Source organism: Symphodus melops (assembly GCF_947650265.1).
Source record: "Symphodus melops genome assembly, chromosome: 2".
In the NCBI taxonomy this organism is placed as follows: domain Eukaryota; kingdom Metazoa; phylum Chordata; class Actinopteri; order Labriformes; family Labridae; genus Symphodus; species Symphodus melops.
This window is the reverse complement of record NC_136692.1, coordinates 21,553,892-21,575,098: the sequence shown is the minus strand read 5'-3', so window position 1 is coordinate 21,575,098 and position 21,207 is coordinate 21,553,892. Positions and strand designations below refer to the sequence as shown.

The 21,207-nt window shown below is 40.0% G+C and overlaps 2 protein-coding genes across 5 annotated transcripts in view; both read left to right on the top strand.

Annotated features, from left to right (window-relative positions):
• The window catches only part of LOC306820094 (ras and Rab interactor 2-like), a 272,812-nt gene that overhangs the window by 192,408 nt on the left and 59,197 nt on the right, over positions 1-21,207 (top strand). The window lies entirely within an intron of this gene.
• The window catches only part of LOC306818120 (sodium/potassium/calcium exchanger 3-like), a 56,794-nt gene that overhangs the window by 19,908 nt on the left and 15,679 nt on the right, over positions 1-21,207 (top strand). The window contains exon 3 of one of the 3 annotated variants that reach the window (XM_079335493.1): positions 16,764-16,840. In XM_079335493.1, the coding sequence (XP_079191619.1) occupies positions 16,764-16,840 (77 nt within the window). Of the gene's footprint in view, positions 1-16,763; positions 16,841-18,087; positions 18,186-18,817; positions 20,097-21,207 lie in introns of those variants that run through there. The other 2 variants (XM_079335495.1, XM_079335494.1) reach the window with 2 other exon arrangements.

Below are 21,207 nucleotides of genomic sequence, written 5' to 3'. Positions count from 1 at the left end.
TACAATTCCAGACAGATCAGATCCTTGAGAAGAAAGATGTGCTGTAAAGCATGAAGTTGATCAGATGGGATCTGAAGTTTACCTTTAGGATAACTTCCTTCCTTCTCTTTACTTGAAAGTCAATATAAATATATCATGCCAACTCTTTGAAAGCAATCTTCAAACATTTTTTTTTTTCACCCTCCTTCAACCTCACTGGTGTGTAATTGCAGCCGGACGCTGTTAAAGAAGTGGCCATATTATCAGTCTGAAGAAATTTTCTGTGTTGTTTTTTCCCAGAAGGGAACCACGGAGACGATGCACACGCTCAGACACACACAACGAGGAAGAAGAAAAAAACATTTCCCACTGTGCATAATTAGCCAGAATGTGAGAAGCAGAATCATTGCATTCATTATGGGCTGGATGGTTTCCAGTTGATGGTAGCTTGAGAGCAGAGGGAGATGTATTGTAAATCCATGGTGCCTCACTGCCTCTGTGCAGCGAGTAAGCAGGGATTTCATTAATGGCATATTTAACTGTTAGTCATGGCACATGGCCCCCACTGATCTGCTAATGGAGCTCCACTGTGGCTCTCAGACTGTTTAAAACTGTCCCTTTGTTTAGGTCTGTTGAGGCAACCAAAGATTTTGTTTGACAGCCTCATGATAAAAGTGAATCATTCATTATGACAACAAAAAAATCCCACACAACTTCAAATATGTTTTTGCCATTTTTCTGTTTGTAACAAGGGCATTGGGAGCAATAAATTAATCCGTTTTTTATTTTCTTGTGTTGTGTATGAATTATATGAGCAGCCCAAATTTAGCGTTTGAGTATGTTGGTATATTAGCATGAATCTTGAGATAACTTCAAACATCACTGGTTTTATGCTTTAGCTTAGCTTAGGTTTAGCTTAAAAGATTTGATACTTATCCATATACATTAAAAAAACATTTTTACGTAACAACAATTTCAAACAATTACGTAACAAACTATTAATTGAAACATAAACAGATTTTTTTGGAAAAATTGTATAATATCACAGCACATGTTTAACATATCAAAACACATGTTTTACATATATTTATTCTCAATGTTTACAAAAACCTGCTTTGCAACCAGATATCATGAATCAAGCCTAGTTCCTTAAAAAGGTTTTTTTTTTTCAAATAACTTTGGTGAGGTTCGCCATGTTGTTTGTGTAACAGCAGATATACGGTTCGCATCCTTTTGCAATATGTAGCCTCAGCCTTGATGAGGTCATCGGATGGTATCCAACCTTCACAGAGTCTTTTGACCCCTGACCCCAAACTCTTCAGTCGGCGGGTCTATCAGTGCCCCCAGTAAGTTCTACCTTTATTTCCTTCCTGCGACCACAGGATGATGTTCTGGTCTTAGAGTTATGGACAGTACTTTTTTGTTTTGTTGTTTCAGTTGTTTTCAGTCAGCAGCGTTTGCAGCAGAAAGCAGCCACCTGGATGAAAAGCGTAGCGTCCAGCGTCATTTCAACTTTTTAGAAAGACGCTGTTGACGTCAACGGCGCTCTTTTCAAAATGTATGATAGAGATTGTATCTTGTGTTTTGTTCCCGCATCCTCTTTGCAAGGAGGGGAAAAAAAAGGATCTCAAACATAAAACATGCAGTAAAAAGTAACAGAGGCATGTCGTTCATATAGCAGCTGTCGTCAACAAACTGTTGTCATGGAGACAGGACAGACGTGTAGCGCGAACAAACGCTTAATGCACACACTCCCGAGTGCACAGCCAGCGCTTTTCTGACCAGAAAAAACGCTAGGTGGACACAGGACCTTACACAGGAGGTCTTCTAAAACTGGCTCCAGCTGCCAAAGTTCCTTCTAGGCAATTTACCTCAGAGTAAGTTCCAAGTCTTTGGTTGTCTGTTGTCTGTGACTGGACTCTGACCATTGGTGAAAGTGTGATATTAGACCTTGTCTTCCAAATGTTGTCTCATGTGAGAACCCTCTGCCTGGCTGACTGCAGTGTTGGCAGCTCACATCTGCCCATGGATCTTGTTTTCACTCGGGCTTGTCGGATGTGTTGGTCTTTGGAATTCTGGTGTGTTAAAAAGAGTCTGCACTTGGACTCTTTGAACTCCTCCACCACAGAAGACAGGGATAGTTGGAGCTGTCGAGACCATACAGTATGTAGAGCCAGATCGATATAAAACATGGGGCTATTCGCAACCATCTATGAAAGTGCTTGTTTAGCTTGTTTTCAAGTCCTTTAACTTGTTTCATGGATATTTCATAAACAGTGAGAAGCCACATAAGCATAGGAAGCAAGCATGTTCTGAGCAGAAGAGGTTGTCAGGGTATCAGCGAACCATTTTCCATGGCACTTTTCCGTCAGTTTCCCTCTTTTAATCACCAGACATCTAAACCTCTTTGGGACTTGAGTTGGTGTTTTCAAGGTGAGATCATCCATCAATCCCGATTGCTGGCTGTCGACTCTTTGGAGCAGTTATCGGTCCTATTGCCTTTTTGTTGGCTGCGGAAATAATAAGGTTAATTCCCATGACGAATGAAATGGGGGAAATTGTTCATCCTGTTACAATTCCCTTTTCCGCTGGTGTAATTTGATGTCTGCAAAGTAGCTGGTGATCAGGCCGTGGATGTGATCTGGGATGTGGTAGAAGTCCCTAGCAACTTTGATCTAAAGTAGTTGAGGGGAGTGGATCCATAAGTATTCGGGCGTCAAGGCATAAAACTGTTACCTTTCAACTCCTTTGCTTCTTGTATGAGTTGGCTGAGGGCTCCTGTATGCTCCAGACGTCCAAAAAAAAGCCGTTGACATCCCTTTTCTGGATAGAGGTGTGGTTGTATCCATTCTGTGCCATTTAAGCAGCCATTCCTCCAGCCAGCACAGAGAAAAAAAAAACCTTGCCCTCCGCTCAAAGCAAGGAGAGAGTTTGGAATTGGTTAATTTGTGCATAGTTCTAATTCTTTGCGCACAAAGCACCCATCTGCTTTTCTCATGGGCATTGTTTTGGAACGTTCCAGTCTTCTGCAGGTCCTACTTGAACAACTGCAAGGATCTTGTTCAGGTCCTTAATAATGGCTCACTCATTGGGGTTGATAATTCCTTGGCTATGGTGGACTTTCTGGGGTGGCAATGGTTGTGTCTTCAGCGTGTTCTTGAGGAAATGTGAGCACTAGGGGAGATCACTAAAACTGTGGTGAGCCATCGGTCTCGCATTCGCTTTGGTTTCACCAGACTGTGTATCTGTGCATTGAGCTTTCATCTCTCCATATTCCACATTTAGACCTTCTCTGATGTATCTTAAGCCATAATACATGTTTTCACATCTATTTGCAATCGCAATTTGCTTCTAACTTCTTTGTGGTTAAGCTTGTTTGTTTGAGCCTTCTCTCTGTCTGTGTTGCTGTCCTGTTTGTAGACATCTATTCTGTCCTGGTCAGTCTGGGGGTATGTATAAGGTTGAGTTAATTGTTTTTATTTTCTGCTGTTTTCACAAGTAAGTTTTAAATTGGATCGCCTTGATACACACAGATACTTAAAATGTTATGAGTTTGTAAGATCAGGATTCTTATTTCTTGCTATTCATAGGACCACATAATAAATTGTAGGTTGCTGGATACTAATAACGACAAGAGGTTAAATGGAGAGACCGCTTTTTGATTTTTTTTTTTTTTTGACAGCAGAGCAAATCAATACAAATGTAAACGTTCAAACATCATCGTCATGTAAAGTCAACTATTTCTCCATAAACTTTACACAGCCGATGTATTGCATAAATAACATAACCATATTGCATGCCTGTCTAAGAGGACAATTAAGATTATTTCCACCCCAGGAAAAGTCTGTGCTCGATCACTGTCCTTCCTAAACCCTTTTAAATTTGATCAGTGGCTACAGTATTTAACAGTCTAGTTAAATTCCATGTGTTAAACATACCTGGCAATAAAGCGGATTCTGATTTTGGTTGTGATTATCGCTAGCTGCAAAACTTTGTCTAGAAATTCTAAACTCTTTTGCCTGGGTGCTTTTATGTTTTATCCAAATCTGACCAAATAACAGCACTAAAATGCATCAAAACTAAGAAATGAGCAAACCTCCAGCCCATAGTCTGGTCTGCTTTTGTGGGCCATATACAAAAGCTTTATAATAAAATACAGTTTTTCTCAACCAGTTGTAAACTGCTCATGATTGGTAAAAATTAGATTGTTGTGATTTTTAGTAGCATTTTTCGTATAGTCAACAAAAATTGTTAAAAGTGTTTCTCATTCCTTATGGCAACATCTCCTGCTTCCTTCAGTATTGTAAACATTTCTTTTCTTTTTACCATTTCTTAGCTTTGATATGAAGCTTGTGTTGGAGGTGCCTTTACTATGACTCATGTTGGTGGTTTTGAAACAACCAATTATGTTTCCACCACTCACACACACACACACACACACACACACACACACACACACACACACACACACACACACACACACACACTTACCATCATACTTATCATTTGCAATATATTGTCTATAGTCCTTCTACATTTAACTCTCTTGTGTGTAATAGATAAAAACAAAGAATAAATAAATAGGAAAACAATCATACCTCCACCAATGTTCTCTACTAAGAGGCTAGTTTGAGAGTTTATTATGTCTGACATAGAAGTGTCTTTTGAAGGGATAAAAATAGTGCTTCATCAAACAGTTACACACAGTCTGTTCAGTGTGTATTCACACACACACACACACACACACACACGCATGTACACTGGTATACACACGAACAAACGTGTACACAAATCCTCTGTTGAGTCTTTTTACTCTAGAGGTTGGATCTGGTCTGCACCAAACTGTAACATAATATGCTTAGTCATCAGAACAGCAAATAGTAACAGCCACAGCATCTGCGTGCTTACACAAACTAACCCTAACACACACACACACACACACACACACACACACACACACACACACACACACACATACACTTACACAAATCTCTCTCATACACACAATCAAATACACACAACGCAATCCTAATAAGAGCTTGCCATCCAAATCTACAAATGCAGTTAGACAACCCCCTCCCCCGTCGTCTTACCCCCCAATGCCAAATCCATCCATGGTGCCTGTTCGTTTCCACGACAACGGCCTGAAAGTATTATATCATCAGTGAGGAGGGAACAGGGCAGAATTTTACACGCATGCACACACACACACACACACACACACACACACACACCCACACACACACACACACACACACACACACACACACACACACACATAACCTCACTGTGTCTTTTGCTCTCGCTCTGTTTCACACACATATCCCTAAGTGCCCCCCCCTTTTTTTTTTTGAGCATACGGAGCCTTGCCCCATGTTATATAAGACGCCCGGGCTCTCACTTGGAGAGGTGACATCATCACCATACAGAATGAGGGTGAGAGTAAATATTTTTGCAGGAACAAAGTCAATGCATGTTAATCATGATTTTAAAAAACATAAATATATTGTTGATTTTAAATTTTAACTTTTGACATTTTTACTCTACTCAATGTGAAAAGTACATTAAACAGCCTATTACTTTGTAAAAAATGATGCTCCATGCTAGATTACATTTTAAGGTATTGCCAGAAACAGAGACAACAGCCAGTCTGAAGTATTTGGTTTTCAACATACACATCCAAGTTACATTGCAAAACATTTACCCCATGTTAGCAGCAGCTCAGCCAGCAGTCCCCACACTGCACTACTGAAGAGCGTTGACAGTGAATTTGTCTTTATCAAGATGCTTTCCATACTTTCATCCTGATGAATATCAAAATGGACAAACATAGAACAAATAATTGTAATCACATTTCAATTAAAAAATGTTATTTTTCCCTGGCAGGCAATTTAAGGTCAGGCAGAGCAGTAAATCAGCGACAGTGCAGCTATACTAAAATGTAACCAAAGATAAAAGTGTCAACAAAAGAACAAAGTGTCAAAATGTAAGTACATTTTATTCCATATTGTCCAGCAGTACACTCATTGACACTTCTTGTAGCTGAATTTTTCAGCTCCTCCTCATGATGTTCTTGTACTGTGTTCACAGTGAGGCCCCTGTTGATTTGAACTCACATTAGCGATTAACGTCAACGAAACATGCACAATAATTCACTGTGACTGCATAAAGCTTATTAACACATTTAGCACGCTAATGAAACCATTAGCATCCATGTAGCTGGATGTGGGACCTGTATGAGAGGAGTGACATGCAGATGCTTTCATTGCTCTTCACTTGTTTTAACAGCTTTGTTAAAGTGAAGGGGGGGGTTGCTCTCATTAGCAAATGTTAGAAGAGAACATCCAGACATTACTCCAGATTAATTTTGATGTACTTCTGAAATATGCAGCAGATCTTCATAGCAATGCGGAAGCACTAGGTTAGAAAGCGGTGTAGTGGGGGCAAAGGGGCCTTCCTGGTTTATATTTAAACAGCAGAGATTGCAGGAAATCCCCAAAGACTCTAAAGCATTACTCCACCTTTTCACCCCCATCTCTGAGCTGGTTATAAATAACATGAAAGAAGGAGGGAGTGGGGGAGAGTTGGGTAAAGATGACAAGAGTGGTTTTCTACTGGGATCTGTACAGTAGATGTGTGACAGAATATTTCAGGCCAAGAGCTAACACAGCCATACGCACGCGCATGGCCCTCCCACTGCTCTCATCTCCATTTCACCCTCTCCACAGATAAACCCACACACATCATATATGATGATGACATGATGATCTCTAATGTAAGGCTGAAATGTCCAGCCATTGACAGAAAATAACTTTGGATGGTTGCTTGCTTGCTTTACAAAGTCGGGGAACAATACTTTACTTTGGGAACAATATTTCCAATATACAAGGAGAAATCCTGAAATGTGTAAACGTTTAGTTTGAATTAAAACGAACCTGGAACCATTCCGCATCACTCAGAGAAGGTGGGCTCTGCAATCTACCTTCTCTGTCACCACATCGAGAAAGGTTGTGTGGGTGAGCAGTTCATCAAGCAGTGTTTGTGTGTGGATGTGATTCATTTAATCCTGATCTGACTGTGAAAGTAAAATGTTTACAGGTGAAACAACTTGTTTTTACCTTTTCATATTTATAACCACAAAAAAACATGTGTGTGTGTGTCTGTCAGTGATGGAATACAAGTTAAAGATGTAAGTTAAGATGCTTCTTTGGTTTGAATGGTAACAGAGGTCACCAAAGCAAACTTATAAATTCTTGGTACAGTGAGGAGTCCTTTATTTGAAGATCTCAGGGATCTGTCTGGTGTGTTTTGGGTCAGCATGTCGGTAATGTAAGGAGGGACAAAGCCATTCAAGGATTTGAAGACAGTTAAAAGTATTTTAATTACATATATATATACATATACATATACATACATATATACATATATACACACACACACACACACATATCTATTCATATATATATATATATATATATATAGGGAGCCAGTGAAGGGAGATTAAATGTGATGTGATGTGTTCAAACTTTTTGGTTTTTATTGGTATTCTGGCTGCAGCATTCTGGATGAGCTGGAGCTTATTTAAAACCTGCTATGTCAGCCCAGAAAAAAGTGCGTTGCAATAATCTAATCTACTAGAAATAAATGCATGGACCAGCTATATTCCTAAAATGATAAAATGCAGTTTTGCAGGTATACGATAGATTTTGTATTTAGAGATAGGACAGTGGATAGAGTCAGAAATTGGGGTGAGAGAGAGTAGGGAATTATGCGGAAACGGAGCCCAAGGTCAGACTTGAACCTGCAATGCCCACAAAAGGACGGCTGTGGCTCAGTTGGTAGAGTCGTCGTCTCTAAACCGGGAGGTCAAGGGTGCGATTCCCAGCTCCTGATGCAACATGTCCAATGTGTCCTTAAGCAAGATACTTTACCCTGAATTGCTAGCTGCTAATGCAGCAGCAGTTAATGTTTACTTTTGATGGTCCCACTACACAGAAATCTCTCCCATCAAGTCCATTTAGCATTTAGTTGGGGGACAATAATCTGCCAACATGGGCCAAAAATGTATATATTGGATTAAAATAAAAGCTGGGACCTTGTGTAGAGGGTGATATCTGACCCAGCTCTAAGTGATTTTATAGATCAAGGTACTGTGTGGGCCTTGGTCACTGGGGTTCAGGTAAAGTCATGAAGACCTTGAACATTCTATTAAGGATTGGCATTATTTGACTGTTTCATATGAATAAAACATAGTTTTATATTAATCCTCTATTTCTGATGTTAACTTTTATTTGGACATCATTTTATTGGGACTTTTTTATTTACTTTTTTTAACCATATTTACTTCATATTCTATTTTAAGATTTATTTTGTTTTAGAACAAACCAGTGAAGCGTTTTAAGAAATGGATACTTCAGAATCTACATGATACCCATGTTTCTATTGTTTGGTTAGACAAATATAGCATCTTAATTTATTTAGTATCTACTGTACCCGTATCAACCCATTCTGCTGGGATTAGGATAATCTGGATGTTTACAAACAAAGGTATCTTTCCTTGGCTCCAAAAATTTGATCCAGATCAAATGCCAAACAGGATTAAGTGATCTAAACTGATTTTAAATTGTTTTGGGGTTTTTTTTAAGACCAGTCCTGTATCTGAAATCCATGCATTTTATTTGATGGCAAAGTGGTTTCAGTGAAGGCAGTATGACACAAACCTTTCTCTTGCTTTAGTACAAGTAAGAGTCTGTGGAGGATGTAATAAGAGACCAGAGAGATTTGGATGAAGAGCAAAAACACAGCAGCTAGCGTGACATGCTTGTGCATCTGAAAGGTTCAGTGGAGCATAAAGGAGAGGCAAAGGAGCCGCAGAGCTCCAGCGCGAGGAAAACAAGCCAAACAGAAGTCGCGTTCGGATCGACTCAGAGCCCCCTCAGCAGCTCACTGTGGCTCCCTCCAAATTGCAAGCTAAATTAGACTGGCATGGGATGATGTAGACGGGCGAGCACGCAGGCAGTCAGGAGAGTGAAGCAGACCGAGGCACGCTGAAGCCTGATTACTGATTGATACATTGACTGCGGCTGATTGTTCATAGCGAAGAAGAACAGGTGACCGAGATGATTGCAGAAAGGGAAACCATAAAAATCTCACTGCTCTTTGGCGTGTTTATGTCTTGCACGTGTGCTGGTGTCTCGCTCAATCTGTGTGTTCATGTTGGTCTGTATTTGTCTGTGTGTGTTTGACTTTGTGTGTGTGCATGTTTACTACAGCCAGCCATAGGCTATTTGGGGTCAAAGCACCCTCTGCAGCTGTGGCAGGTTCATCCCAGTGACCTCACTTACAACTGCACTGATTACCCCGCCAATAATATCACTTCTTTCTTTCTTTCTTTCTTTCTTTCTTTCTTTCTTTCTTTCTTTCTTTCTTTCTTTCTTTCTTTCTAGTTTAGTTTTATATAGAAAACGCTTAACAACAATTACATTTACCCTTTGCAAGCTGTTCATTCAATCACTGTTCAATAGAGCTGTGCTGAAATAAAATCAGTAGAGACACATATAGTGATATTTGTTTTAACAGTATATTTATTTTCCCCACCCTTAAAAAAACAATAACTTTCCCTTAGTTCTTATTATCACAATGTTCGGCTCGGAGGCGGGCTCCACCTAAAGCTGCCAAGAGAGAGAGAACAAGTGGTCAAGTATATGACAAAGTGTGTGCCGCAACAGGACCAAAAATGCTGAACAAACTAAGACGTTATAATATGCTTACTAAATTCAGATTTTTATGTAGCTGCTCTTCATCTGTGTGTCTCTGCTCGGCTCCTCTTCAGACCTACACAACTCACACTGCAACATCTACATGGACTACACAGTTTAAAGGGCAAAAAAAGTTCAACAGTCTGTATTCACACAAAAAAAGAAAAAAAAAAAAAGATACCAGTTCAAGCAGGCTAACCGAGTTTTAAAAGTCAGGCTGATCGATATCCAAAATGGCTTGGTCAAACAGTCCATGAAATGCTAGAAAGGTAAGGGTATCTCTCCAAACCATTGTAAGTTATCAGTAACATCTTTAACAGGTTTCCTCTTCCTAACAGTCCAACACACATCGCTGTTGCCGTCATACCACAGGGCACATGTATTTAGTGTTTCTTTTTCGTCTTCCTAAACATCATGCGTAATGCACTGCATCTCTGCCTACACTCTGCATGTAGGACACTAAACGTCATCACTAAAGGCAAATACACCTCAGCGCAGCAGAGGCTGAATCTGAGGAGTGACTCCCCTCCAGTTAAGACCTACACGCCGTCACTTTTTGCCCATGCACCTCTCCTTTCTGCTACTTAAACAAACTCTTTCTCTCAAGGAGACCCGTTCTCTGTTGCTATGGAGTTTGTGTTTAGAGTAAAAGAGTCGAGCACATTTTGTAAGCATGAGTGCTGGTATTGATGAAACCCATCAAAGGGGACTGGTGCGAGTGCATACTTACATGATGAGTAAGAGATATTTTTCCGTCACTAACATATGTGTAAACGCCTGTTCAAACACTTGTTGCAGATACAGCAGAGTTCTTGTCGGCTCTGCAAGTTCTCAATCTTGGATTTTGTGAGTGCTGACTGAACATGTGCCAAGAATATTTTGTCCTTGATGGTTTCTGCTGACGTAAAGTGTCTCTTGGCAGTGGGTGTCTTTTGTTGGACATGAAAGCCCCCTTTCCCATTGCTAGTTTTTGTCTTGTGGTGAAATCTGTAAAAGTGACTCACTCCTTAAATCCAGGTGATGCGTAAGTAAGAACCGGGCCAGTATTGATGAAAGAAAACTCTTGAGCTTTTGGCTATGTTATCATTTCACTACAATCCTATGCCCTTGGTTTAATGAAAGGGTTAGTACTGTAGGTCTAAGAAGGGTGTCTGTGTTGGCTTTATGCATTATTTGTTGCCAAAAGTGCGACACCTTAGCCAACAATCAATATCAAAACTTGACAGAAACTCATTTTCTTTCTGTTATTCTTTGATTAAAATAAAAGGGAGTCTGGAAATTTAGGATTTCAGTTGGTCTCAAATGAAGACGCAGTGCGTCAAAATGTTAGTCCTCTGCATCTTGATAAACTTGTCTTTAAGTGATTCCAAGCTCCTTCTTTGGATTCTGCCTGTGTGAAAGAGTCCTTTGAATTAATGGTGATGTCTTAGTTCCTTCTCTGAGAGGGGCTGAAGCACAAGAGTTTCCTCCTACTTTTAGTCATTGTGCCTCCTGAGGAAGTCAAAGACTTTAAGAAGTGCACTTCGCCATCATGACTATAACCACTTATTTGTAGACTACCGTCTTGAAGCCTCAGGTTTGGCATTTTAGCCACCAGCATCTTGGAATTTTTTGAGGACCAAAATGTGATCACATACAAACAAGAGGGTGGATACACTTTGCTATGCCTCATTTCTTTCATAGATTATCATAATACTGACCTTTCATTGATAAGTAACCATTCCTACCACATATCCTGTTTAAAGGAACCATAACTCACTAAATGAACACCATCCTTACTGAAGCGATTGAAATCATAAACTCACAGAAATAGAAGATCGAGATAATGAATAAAGTTAAAATGAGAATCAAATTATGATAAAACTCCAGACACATCATCTTTTGCAGTCAGGGTGTTGCCCCCTGCTGGCCATAAGAAAGACTGCAGACTTCCCCTCTGAGACTAAATACTGTAGTTTCACACAGTCTTTTGCTCAATTTGAAAAATAGGATTTTGTTACGAGTCAGAATGAATTTGGAACCAGACGCACAACTCAGAGACAGAATATACAAAACAATGATTTATTAAACAGCGAGTGACAACGGTGAATAAATGTACTCCATGAAATATAATGTGACAAGAATGTGTTGCATGAAATCTAATGTGACTATAATGTGTAACATGAAATATAATGTGACTCGAAAGTGATCCCAAAACCCAGAGTCCAAAACATGCGTGAAGTTGAGCCAGATGTAGACGAACGAGACGACGGGGGAAAAACGAGGTAGCAGGAAGGGCAGGTCTGGGGAACTAACGAGAGGGAGAAAAAACACGAGAGGTCAAAAACACGACAAGCAAAAACGAGCATTCACAGAGTCACTAGAAAACTGGTGTTGACACGGAGCGTACAACCCATGAGGGAAGAACAATAATCTGGCGCTGGCAGCATGGAAGGAGCCGGCTTAAATAGTGAGCTGATTGGAGTGCAAACACCTCTGAGCCAACCTGAAACCAATGATCAATTAAGGAGCAAGGGGAGACACAGAGGGAGTAGACAGACAGGGAAAACACAACAAACACACGTGGAAAAGCACACAGAACCCCAAACATGACAGATTTAACTGACACCCAAGCATGTTATCCCTTAAGGACCTCCAGGGCGGCAGTAGCTCAGTCTGTAGGGACTTGGGTTGGGAACCGGAGGGTCACCGGCCCAAGTCCCGGCACGGACCAAGTCCGGAAACTGGTCTGGTAGCTGAAGAGGTGCCAGTCCATTTCCTGAGCACTGCCGAGGTGCCCCTGAGCAAGGCACCGAACCCCAAAAACTGCTCTGGAGCGCCCGCTGTGGGCAGCAACCTCACTCTGAGACCTCTCCATTAATGCAGAGTGAAAAAAAAAAAATAAAAAAAAAAAACTGCAATATAGATTTGAATCTTTTTGAGTTCTTTGCAATCTTTATGTGTGCAAAAGTGCCACTTCTAAGATCAGTCCGTAGTCAAGATGGTGTAAATGTGACCTCTGCCATATTTTGTCCACGAGAACTGTAGAAATTGACATTTGTCATTTTTTAAAAAATGCCCAACGCTAATCCGGCCAGTGCAGCTAGACACTGTGTATAACTGAGTGAATGTTTGACAGTAATATCAGACTTGTTTTAATTTGTAGGATTTCATCTTAATTCCAAACCATAGCTTGTAAGGCTGCTGCTTGGTGAATCCCTGTTGCTGCTCCTCTTCGTCGTCACATGACAGGACGCACCAGCCGAGCTCTTTGTCTCACTAAATCATGTAAAAAGCCATTGACCTGTATCTGTCCGCTCTCCCACTGTCCACTTCTACCTCAGTGGACCTGAGTGGCTGTGTTTAGTTGCTAGATACTCTAATGCTTGTATGTCATTATGGCCATTATGTTTTGCACAGGAAAAAAAGACAACTGTTTTAGCTTTATTCCAGCAATTGACTGTTCACTAACCTTAGCCCCTCTTCACTACTCATACTACACTCTTCAAAAACAAAAGTGCTATGTACAATGCAAACGTTGGCAGATTAACTATTACAAGACAAGCTAATCGAACTGGGCCTTGATTTTAAATAGGGGGTGATTAAAGCAGGCTAAATAGCTTTCAACCATTACATTTTATCTACTTTAGCTTGCTAACAAAGTAAACGTTAGTCCTAAGTTGGTTAAGATATACTGTCGCTAGTTCGCTTTTAAATATATATGGTCACTAGCTGTTAAATGGGAATCTTCCAAAATGTGGTCTTGGCTGTAAATACTGTATGTCTTAGGCTAATAAGTCCTCCAGTGCAGTGCTTTTTTTTCAGATGAGAAGCTGCTGATGTTAGCCTACATTCTGATTACATTCAGGTCTGGCTTCTAGGCGGTGTTGAACTACACAGTGAATAAGCCTCTGTATGTTTTATCTTTTTTAATAAAATAGAGCCATGCTAGCAAGTTAGCGTCAGGCATTCAGCTGAAGCTGCAATACGCGTTTGTCATTCTTGACAGTCACCTGACAAACACATTCTCTCAATTCGGGTTCTGTCCTTCTCTGTTGTTGCCATCGCTGCCTTGCAGTATGTGCTTATTCCTTCAGCTCCACCACTGCACCAACATTCATTTGCACGTTTAGGCTCGGCAGTAGGATGACATTTAAGATATTATCTCATCACTCCTCAAACTTCTGCCTGTTAAACAAATCCGCAGTAAGTAATATGGTCGGTGGCTAAACGCCAAACTTAACCGTGAGACGACTGCAACGCACATTTTAAACATGAGCTGTATGGAAATACAGTCAGTTTACTTTTAGATAGCAAGCCAAGACCTGTTACAATTTGTAATTTTAATGTTTGTTCCATTTCATTATGTGTTCAGCATGTGAAGAAATATGACAGGCTTATTGCTTCGCTGTTAATGGATCGTCACTATTAATTTAATATGGTCTTGTCTTTAGACAATTGCTTTGTTCCTAAGTAGTAATCCAGTTTTTTCCTTCAAATGAATAACTCGTGGGGTTGCAGTTCTATATGAAGCCTGCTCACATACTGTGCTAGCTTCTTCTCAAAGTACGGTAAACTGGGCTTCATCTTTATCAGAACAGTGTAGCAGGATGAGTTTTAGCAGGTCTTTAAAGACTTCGCATCAGATTCAGCTTTCTGCTAATCGTATTTTTAGTCTGTTATTTTTTAAATGTTTTTTATATAAAAACAATACCTGCAGAGTTTTTATTATCTGTATTATCCTTTTGTCATCAACATTGAACCATTTCCCTCACATGAGAGCTGCCTTTTCTTTCCCTTTATACACCAGCCTGGCATTTTGGTTGGGTGGAGTTAAAGTAAGCTAACACTGGCTTGTAACAGTAAATATTAAACACATCCAGCTGCCGCTGTGAGATGGCAGTCTGCTGTGCTGCTTTGTACCCTCTGTGGCTTTTACAGGCTGCTCTGCATTGTGTTATGCTTAAAAAGTATGAGCAGTTAAGCAGTGCAGAGGGGGACCGCAGCCACTTGAGCACAGCGAGATGCTGTGGATGCAAATAGGTCAACAGAGAAGAACAAAGTTTGGAGAGAAGGATAAGCAGTGGGAAAGTAGTAAACTGTTGTGCTCTGGTTTTGTCTGTGGAACATTTTGTGGAGGTTTTTTATTCTTGGGACTAAACGTAGGTGGAATGATAAACTACTCCAGGCTTACTCACTTTATTCATTCATTCTTTCACCCACCTGCCTCTCAAATAAAGTGCATACACTTTGTGAGATGCAGACCATGTAACCTTGATGTTCCTGATTCATAAGCACCGAATCAAAGAAATGATCTTCGTCACAGACATAACACCCACAGGTTTAGACTCTCATTTTTAGACCTTAAGTTTGGTTCTTGTTGTATTTTTTTTTTTTTGATAAGATGAGAGAAAACTTGATTTTTTTCTTGCATGATGAGTAGCTCAGCAATCCTCGCATCACAATCAAATGATGAGTCTTAAAAAAAATCAGTAAAATAAGGTAATCTTACTAAGCAGAACACCAAAGTTGTCTTTTGCTGCATCAATCAAAACTTATTATAGTGTCAATCACAAAGATTGTTTTGTATCCAGACAACCTGGTTTTAAACACCAAAGATACCAAATAAAGCCGATGAGCAGCGAGCAGTAAAACAGCAAATCCTGTTTATTGCAAGGTGAAGCTACTCGTCCTGTCAACTCAATCTGGAGGCATTAAATGGAGAGATGGTTTCAACTAAAGGCTCTGGCTTTAATAAAAAAGATCTTCAGCTAAAAATCAGGAAATATTACACATTTAGAATCTAAACCTGTCAGTTTCAGCTTTTTTTTTTTGTTGTTGTTTTTTTTGGAAAGTAATTGATCGTCACCATCTCCAAGACAACAGATTACCTTGCAGAGGTTACAGCCTGTCTCATGGCTCCTGGTCAAGGCAATCTACTGAAGTATATACACTAAAGAAAATGAAGCTATCAGCAATTCACATCCCCAAATCTAGATTATATACATCGAATGCCTGTTAGTACCCGCATCTAATTTAGCCATACCTTGCTAAAGCTCTTGTTAGTTTGTTAGTTTTCGTTTCTACTTCAACAGGCTCTCCCCAAGGTTCTCTGTTTTTACTGTGAAGGTAAATTAACTAATTGTATTTCTGTTTTTGGCATTTTTTGGCATGCTGGCGGCCATTATCCGAAATCCCTTCATTCTGCCTAGTTGGCCTTTCCCATGAAAAGGAGTAGGTGCTAAATATGTAACAGATGTTAGCGGTGACCTGCGAATGTGCTCCTGATTAGTGTGTGAGGAAACGATGACAGGGGTGATTTGATTCTTGAGAAGTGTGAGGCAAAGGTTCCTAAACACTGTGGTAGCTCAGAGGCCTGTCGCTGGTCTTTGCAGTAAAGGGGGAAATGTGGGGCCGAGAGAGAGGGGAGGAAGTCAAGAACCATGGAGAGAGGGTAGAATAACTCAGGGCTCGACTCCCTCTTCTTTTCACCTCTTGCTTTACACTCTCCGTCTGCCAACTTTCCACTCCTCTATCTCTGTCTTCTGCACACAAAATGTCGTTTTCTGTTGCTCCATTGTCCTGATAGTCCCATGCAAAGAAGAGGAGTTTGGAAAGTGCAGCTAAACTCCAACCACCTTTTCTCTCTCCTTTGCTCTCCATCCCTCTTGCCTTACCCTAAATATCCCTCGCGCTATTTATAAAATGGACTCTCTCCTCTTCGCCCTCGCTTTGTCCTCCTAGTTCTCCTTTTTTCCATTTCCCTTTTTTTTCTTCTTGTCGCTCTCCCAGGAAGGAGGCCTGCTCATGCACAGTCCTTGGCAGGGCACAGTTACCACTTCACACACACTTGGGCAGCGTTCTCTTTTGGCCCATTTTTTATTTTTTTTTGTCAGAGCAAATGGGTTCAATGGTTGTCTGTGCTCAAAATGTTCACCTTCCTGCTGGGCTTTTGAAATGTGTTCCTGTACCAACCCTCACATACATATTCACACACTCTTGTACTGTTCATTTACTGTTCTGACCGTATGTTTCTGTCTCCTGCAGCTCTGCACGAGTTCCCGACAGACCTTTTTACACACAAGGAGAGAACAGAAGGAGCTGTGGCCTTGCATGTCCTGTGTGTAAGTTACCTTCTCCGACATATTTCTTTTGAGATTCCGTGTCAGGGCTAAATTGTGCTTTTACATTCACCTTACAATAAATCTTTGAATATTTTCTGAACTTGAAGGATCAGGAATTCCTATTGGAAAAATCTTTGTATTTTGCATAAATATTCACTCAGAATCAAGGTATATTTGTCTAGAATTTGAAGGTCAAAAGTCAAAGTCACAGTGAACTAAATTGTGTTCCCATTCTGAAGCAAATTCTGAAGGCTCTAATGTAACGCCTGATTCATTCTCTTCCTTTCTTGAATGTGGAGTGGGAAGTTTTCTCACACTGTAAACGAAAAGGGAAAAGGACAAAATACTTACAATTAGACAATAGTGTACTGTTGATATAAGATATTTAAGTGATCAAAGTGGAGCCTCTTGTGTTTCATTTAGGTTAAAACATGGGTTGGTATAAACTTGAACATGTTTGGTTGGAGGAGACACAGAAACATAAGGTGAAGATTTTTGTTGAAGTGTATGAGCCCAACAAACGCTCGCTGAGGTGAACACACGCTCCACACGACTCCCTCTGGAGCCACTTAATGCAAAATAACTAAAAAGGTGCCATAAAACTCCCCAACAGCTTTTAACAGACTTTGATATTTAATATCTGTGAAATTTCCCTTGTAAGTCACATCAGTTGCAACATAAAAATGAAGACACTTCAACCAAAAAAACATCCCACAACACTAGCTGTCTCATTACTTTTCACATTTGGTTATAATAAGCTATTTAATATAACATGATATCCTACTTGAAGGATCCTCCTTAGATAGTCTGAATACGTGTCACCATTTAATTATTTCCCAAAGGTTGTTTCATTAATTTGTAAAGTAATACAGAAAATCATTTGAACAAAGTATGTACATTAATACAGGATTCTTTTAAACCTGATCCACAAATTGTTTCCCAATGGTGTCAAATCCGGGGTCGCAATCTTTTGTCGCATAACTTGACATGTATGGATTTTAAAAGGATACTTCACCAACTTGCATTTAGCTTTGTATCATTGAAAATCCGCTTGTATTTTTTATGGTGCATCGCTCCCTCAAAGCTCCATAAATCTTGTCTAAAAAGGAGCCTCCAATGACGCAAAAATCATCATTTTGGTTCACTGTAGGCTGCTGCGGTTGGAGGGAGTGAAACTACATCACTAGTTACTCATGTTTTTGTCCCACTGAAGCTACAGACCTATTACAGATGAATGGGTGGGACCTCACTGCTAGACTCTAAAAGCAATGTCCGCCATCTTGCCAAGAAGCTATGCTAACAGACTCTATGGAGAAAGCTGAGAAGAATGGACAATGGGGAAAAAGTACGTTTCAACGTCATGGCAACAATATTACGAAAGAGTTTTTGAAGGTCTTGTGCTTGGATTGGATTTTCGTGGCTGTTTAGCGCCCAGCAATAGAGGCTGATGGAGGAACGGGAGGCAGCTGCTGCTAAGAGGCGGGTCTTGTGTCTGCAGCAGCCGAGGCACAAGGCTTTCCTGTCGGCGGCGGTGAGGATGAGGAGCCTTGGCCGGCTCCAGCTGGGGTGGACTGGTGGTGTCGGTGCTGTCACTGTTTGCCTATATCTACACAAACAAAGAGTCCGTTTGCTACCAGGAATATCTAAGATGCCAATTCCTTCTGAAATCTCAGAAGCATTTGAAGAAACGGTGGAATAGACCATAAACAGAACACCGTAGCTTCAGTGGGAGTGGCCTGCAGTGCTTCGCATTCTGGGAGTTGTTGTTGTCTTTCATTCACATGAGCCAAAAAGACACTTTCAACCTGACTTTCAATCTCTAACTTTTGTATTTTACATTTCTACTATATAACCCAAATGTCAATACAGATTTATGTTTCAATGGGTCAAGTATCCCTGTAAGTGTCTTTGCCAGGAGCACAGCATAGGCACCCGTGTTTTTTTAGCTGAAGAGCAAGGGTATTATAACAGCAGGTTGTACAATCAGAACCAGAAGTACATTTCTTTCAGTCTTTTACAAGAAAACAAAGTTTTGATAAAATTCAAAGCTTATTGCCAGACTTCTTCTATGTCAAGTTCCTTTTCCAATTTATATTGGACATTATTGAAGCTTATTGGACAAGTGTCATGTAACGGGTAGTCAAAGGAGGAAGGCCCAAGAATCTATGCAGAAGATTGAATCAAGATATGAGAAACGCAAACCCAGTTATAAAAACTATATTTAACAGGCTCAGACCACCAGCAATACAATAGTATTTGTGGAATTTAATTTTTTCATGATCTTTAATTTAATTTTGCCTTGTTGTTAAATGCAAGTCTGCGGTGTTTAAGAATTTCCACCCCATTGCTACTGCTGTTAAAGGAGGAGTAGGTGACCTGACCCACCCAGCTTATATGTAGTTTAATGTACTTTTGAGATCAGAATGATGGGTCTCCTTAAGTAAGCCATTCTGAAAGTTTTCTTTCTTTAGGAATGGAGAGAGAAAGAATGGGATGCAGACAGAGGACACAGACTATTAAAGTAACTACATAAAACATTGAAGCCGAGGAGATTTATTCTGCTGAAAAAAAGGAAGGAAAAATAAGATACTCTCAAAGAGAATACAAAATTATGAAACTCAACAAAAACCCCCATGTGAAATACTAATTCAACCCCCCTAACTAAAGCACAAAACATAAGAAAAATGTTTTCAGCAAAAAGGTCAGAGATTTGTAAGAAGTGGCATACCAGCAACACACAGCGGCAGATTAATTAGAAGACCATAAAATAAGCACAGACTCGCAGTCTGACATACTACTGTCCAATCTAGTATGCAGTATATATGGCATAATTATACAGTATGTCCTATTGTTTTATGTAGGTGGTTTTGAAAACATCCAGAGTGAAGGAGAGCAAAACAATGAACAATCTAAAGACTAATTAGTGGACATATATCGATATAATTTTTCAACTATTTTTGTGTCAAAGGAAACTCAGTTTTTAAAAATGTTTGATATGAAGCAATATGTGTATCTTAATTTCTTTTACGTGATGTTTTCAATAGATTAAAATTGGTATATCATATCTCATTATGATTGCTATTTGTCCTCAGAAAGATCTTCATTCAGTACTTCTTCCAAGTCAACAACTCCCCTCTTCCCCTTCTCCTCTGAGAAGCAGTGACTTCTCCAGTGTGGCCCAGCAGGGGTCGATATGTGGGGTCAAGGCTACGATGTAGCCTCTCTGTCGTCACTTTTGTGCAGGCAGAGTGATTCGGTACATGTTGACCTGTGTTGTGTTGTTCAGTTGCTAATGCTCTCCGGGGGAATGAATGTAATGGAGGTTCATGCCAGCAGAGCAGCGTCTCCAGGGTACTTTGCTGATCATAATCAGAGCACTAAGAACTACCAAACATGTTTGACATTACTGCCGATGTCACTACTTACAGTGCACCCACCCTCTGAGTTAGCCTTTTCCTGCTGCAGTAGGGCAAGTGAAGATAACCTTTACTAAGATGCTTGTGCATAAAATAAAGCAAAAATAGACTATATCATCAAAAGCTATTTCCTTGTGATGTCTAACCTTTAAAATAATATTCCATGTCCTTTTTATAGCAGGTGTTACTAAACATGACATTGTTGAAAGGAAAGCTTAATATGAATTTCAGGAAGGACGTCGGGACAAATACATGCTGTGTATACTTGTCCAACTGAAATGCTGTTTCAATTTTTCCACTTTTGGAAAATGTAGATGCCCAAGGTGAAAGCCTGTCTGCTGTTACTGCAACTATTTGAACTATTGAACACGCAGAATAGTCTTTGAAATGTCTTCAAACAGGTTTTCAAAAATAAACCAAGTGTTAGCCAGGGGACAAGATAAATGGGAGCAGTACGGGTCTGTTATCATACTTAGAATCAAAAGCTGGATGCCAAGCTACAGTAAAGTGCTTTTAAACAGGCCATTAAATTGCTCAAGCTAACAAAGCGACTTCACAGTTTCTTATATTTGAGATGAAGTTCATAAACGAACTTGGAAACAGCTGATAAACATATCTTAAACACACAGCCTGGGTAACATTGATAGTACAGATAGTACAGTACTTTCCTCTCTATCTTCCATTTGTCCACCTTCTTCTAGAATTAAAAAAAACAATTACTGATCTTGTCCAATATATACGTAAATAGTATTATTTTTACTTGAAAAATAGTAACACAAAAAAGGCATTTCTGGTCTGTTATTTTTGTTGTTGTCTGACCCTGGGTTACAGGACAGTTGAATATGGTTTAGTTTGCATTCATCTGTACAAAAGACATCAAAACCTTTTTTACTCTGCCTTAAGGAGTCATCTTTATGATTGGACTCTTTTTCTTTCCGGTGGCCCCTACTG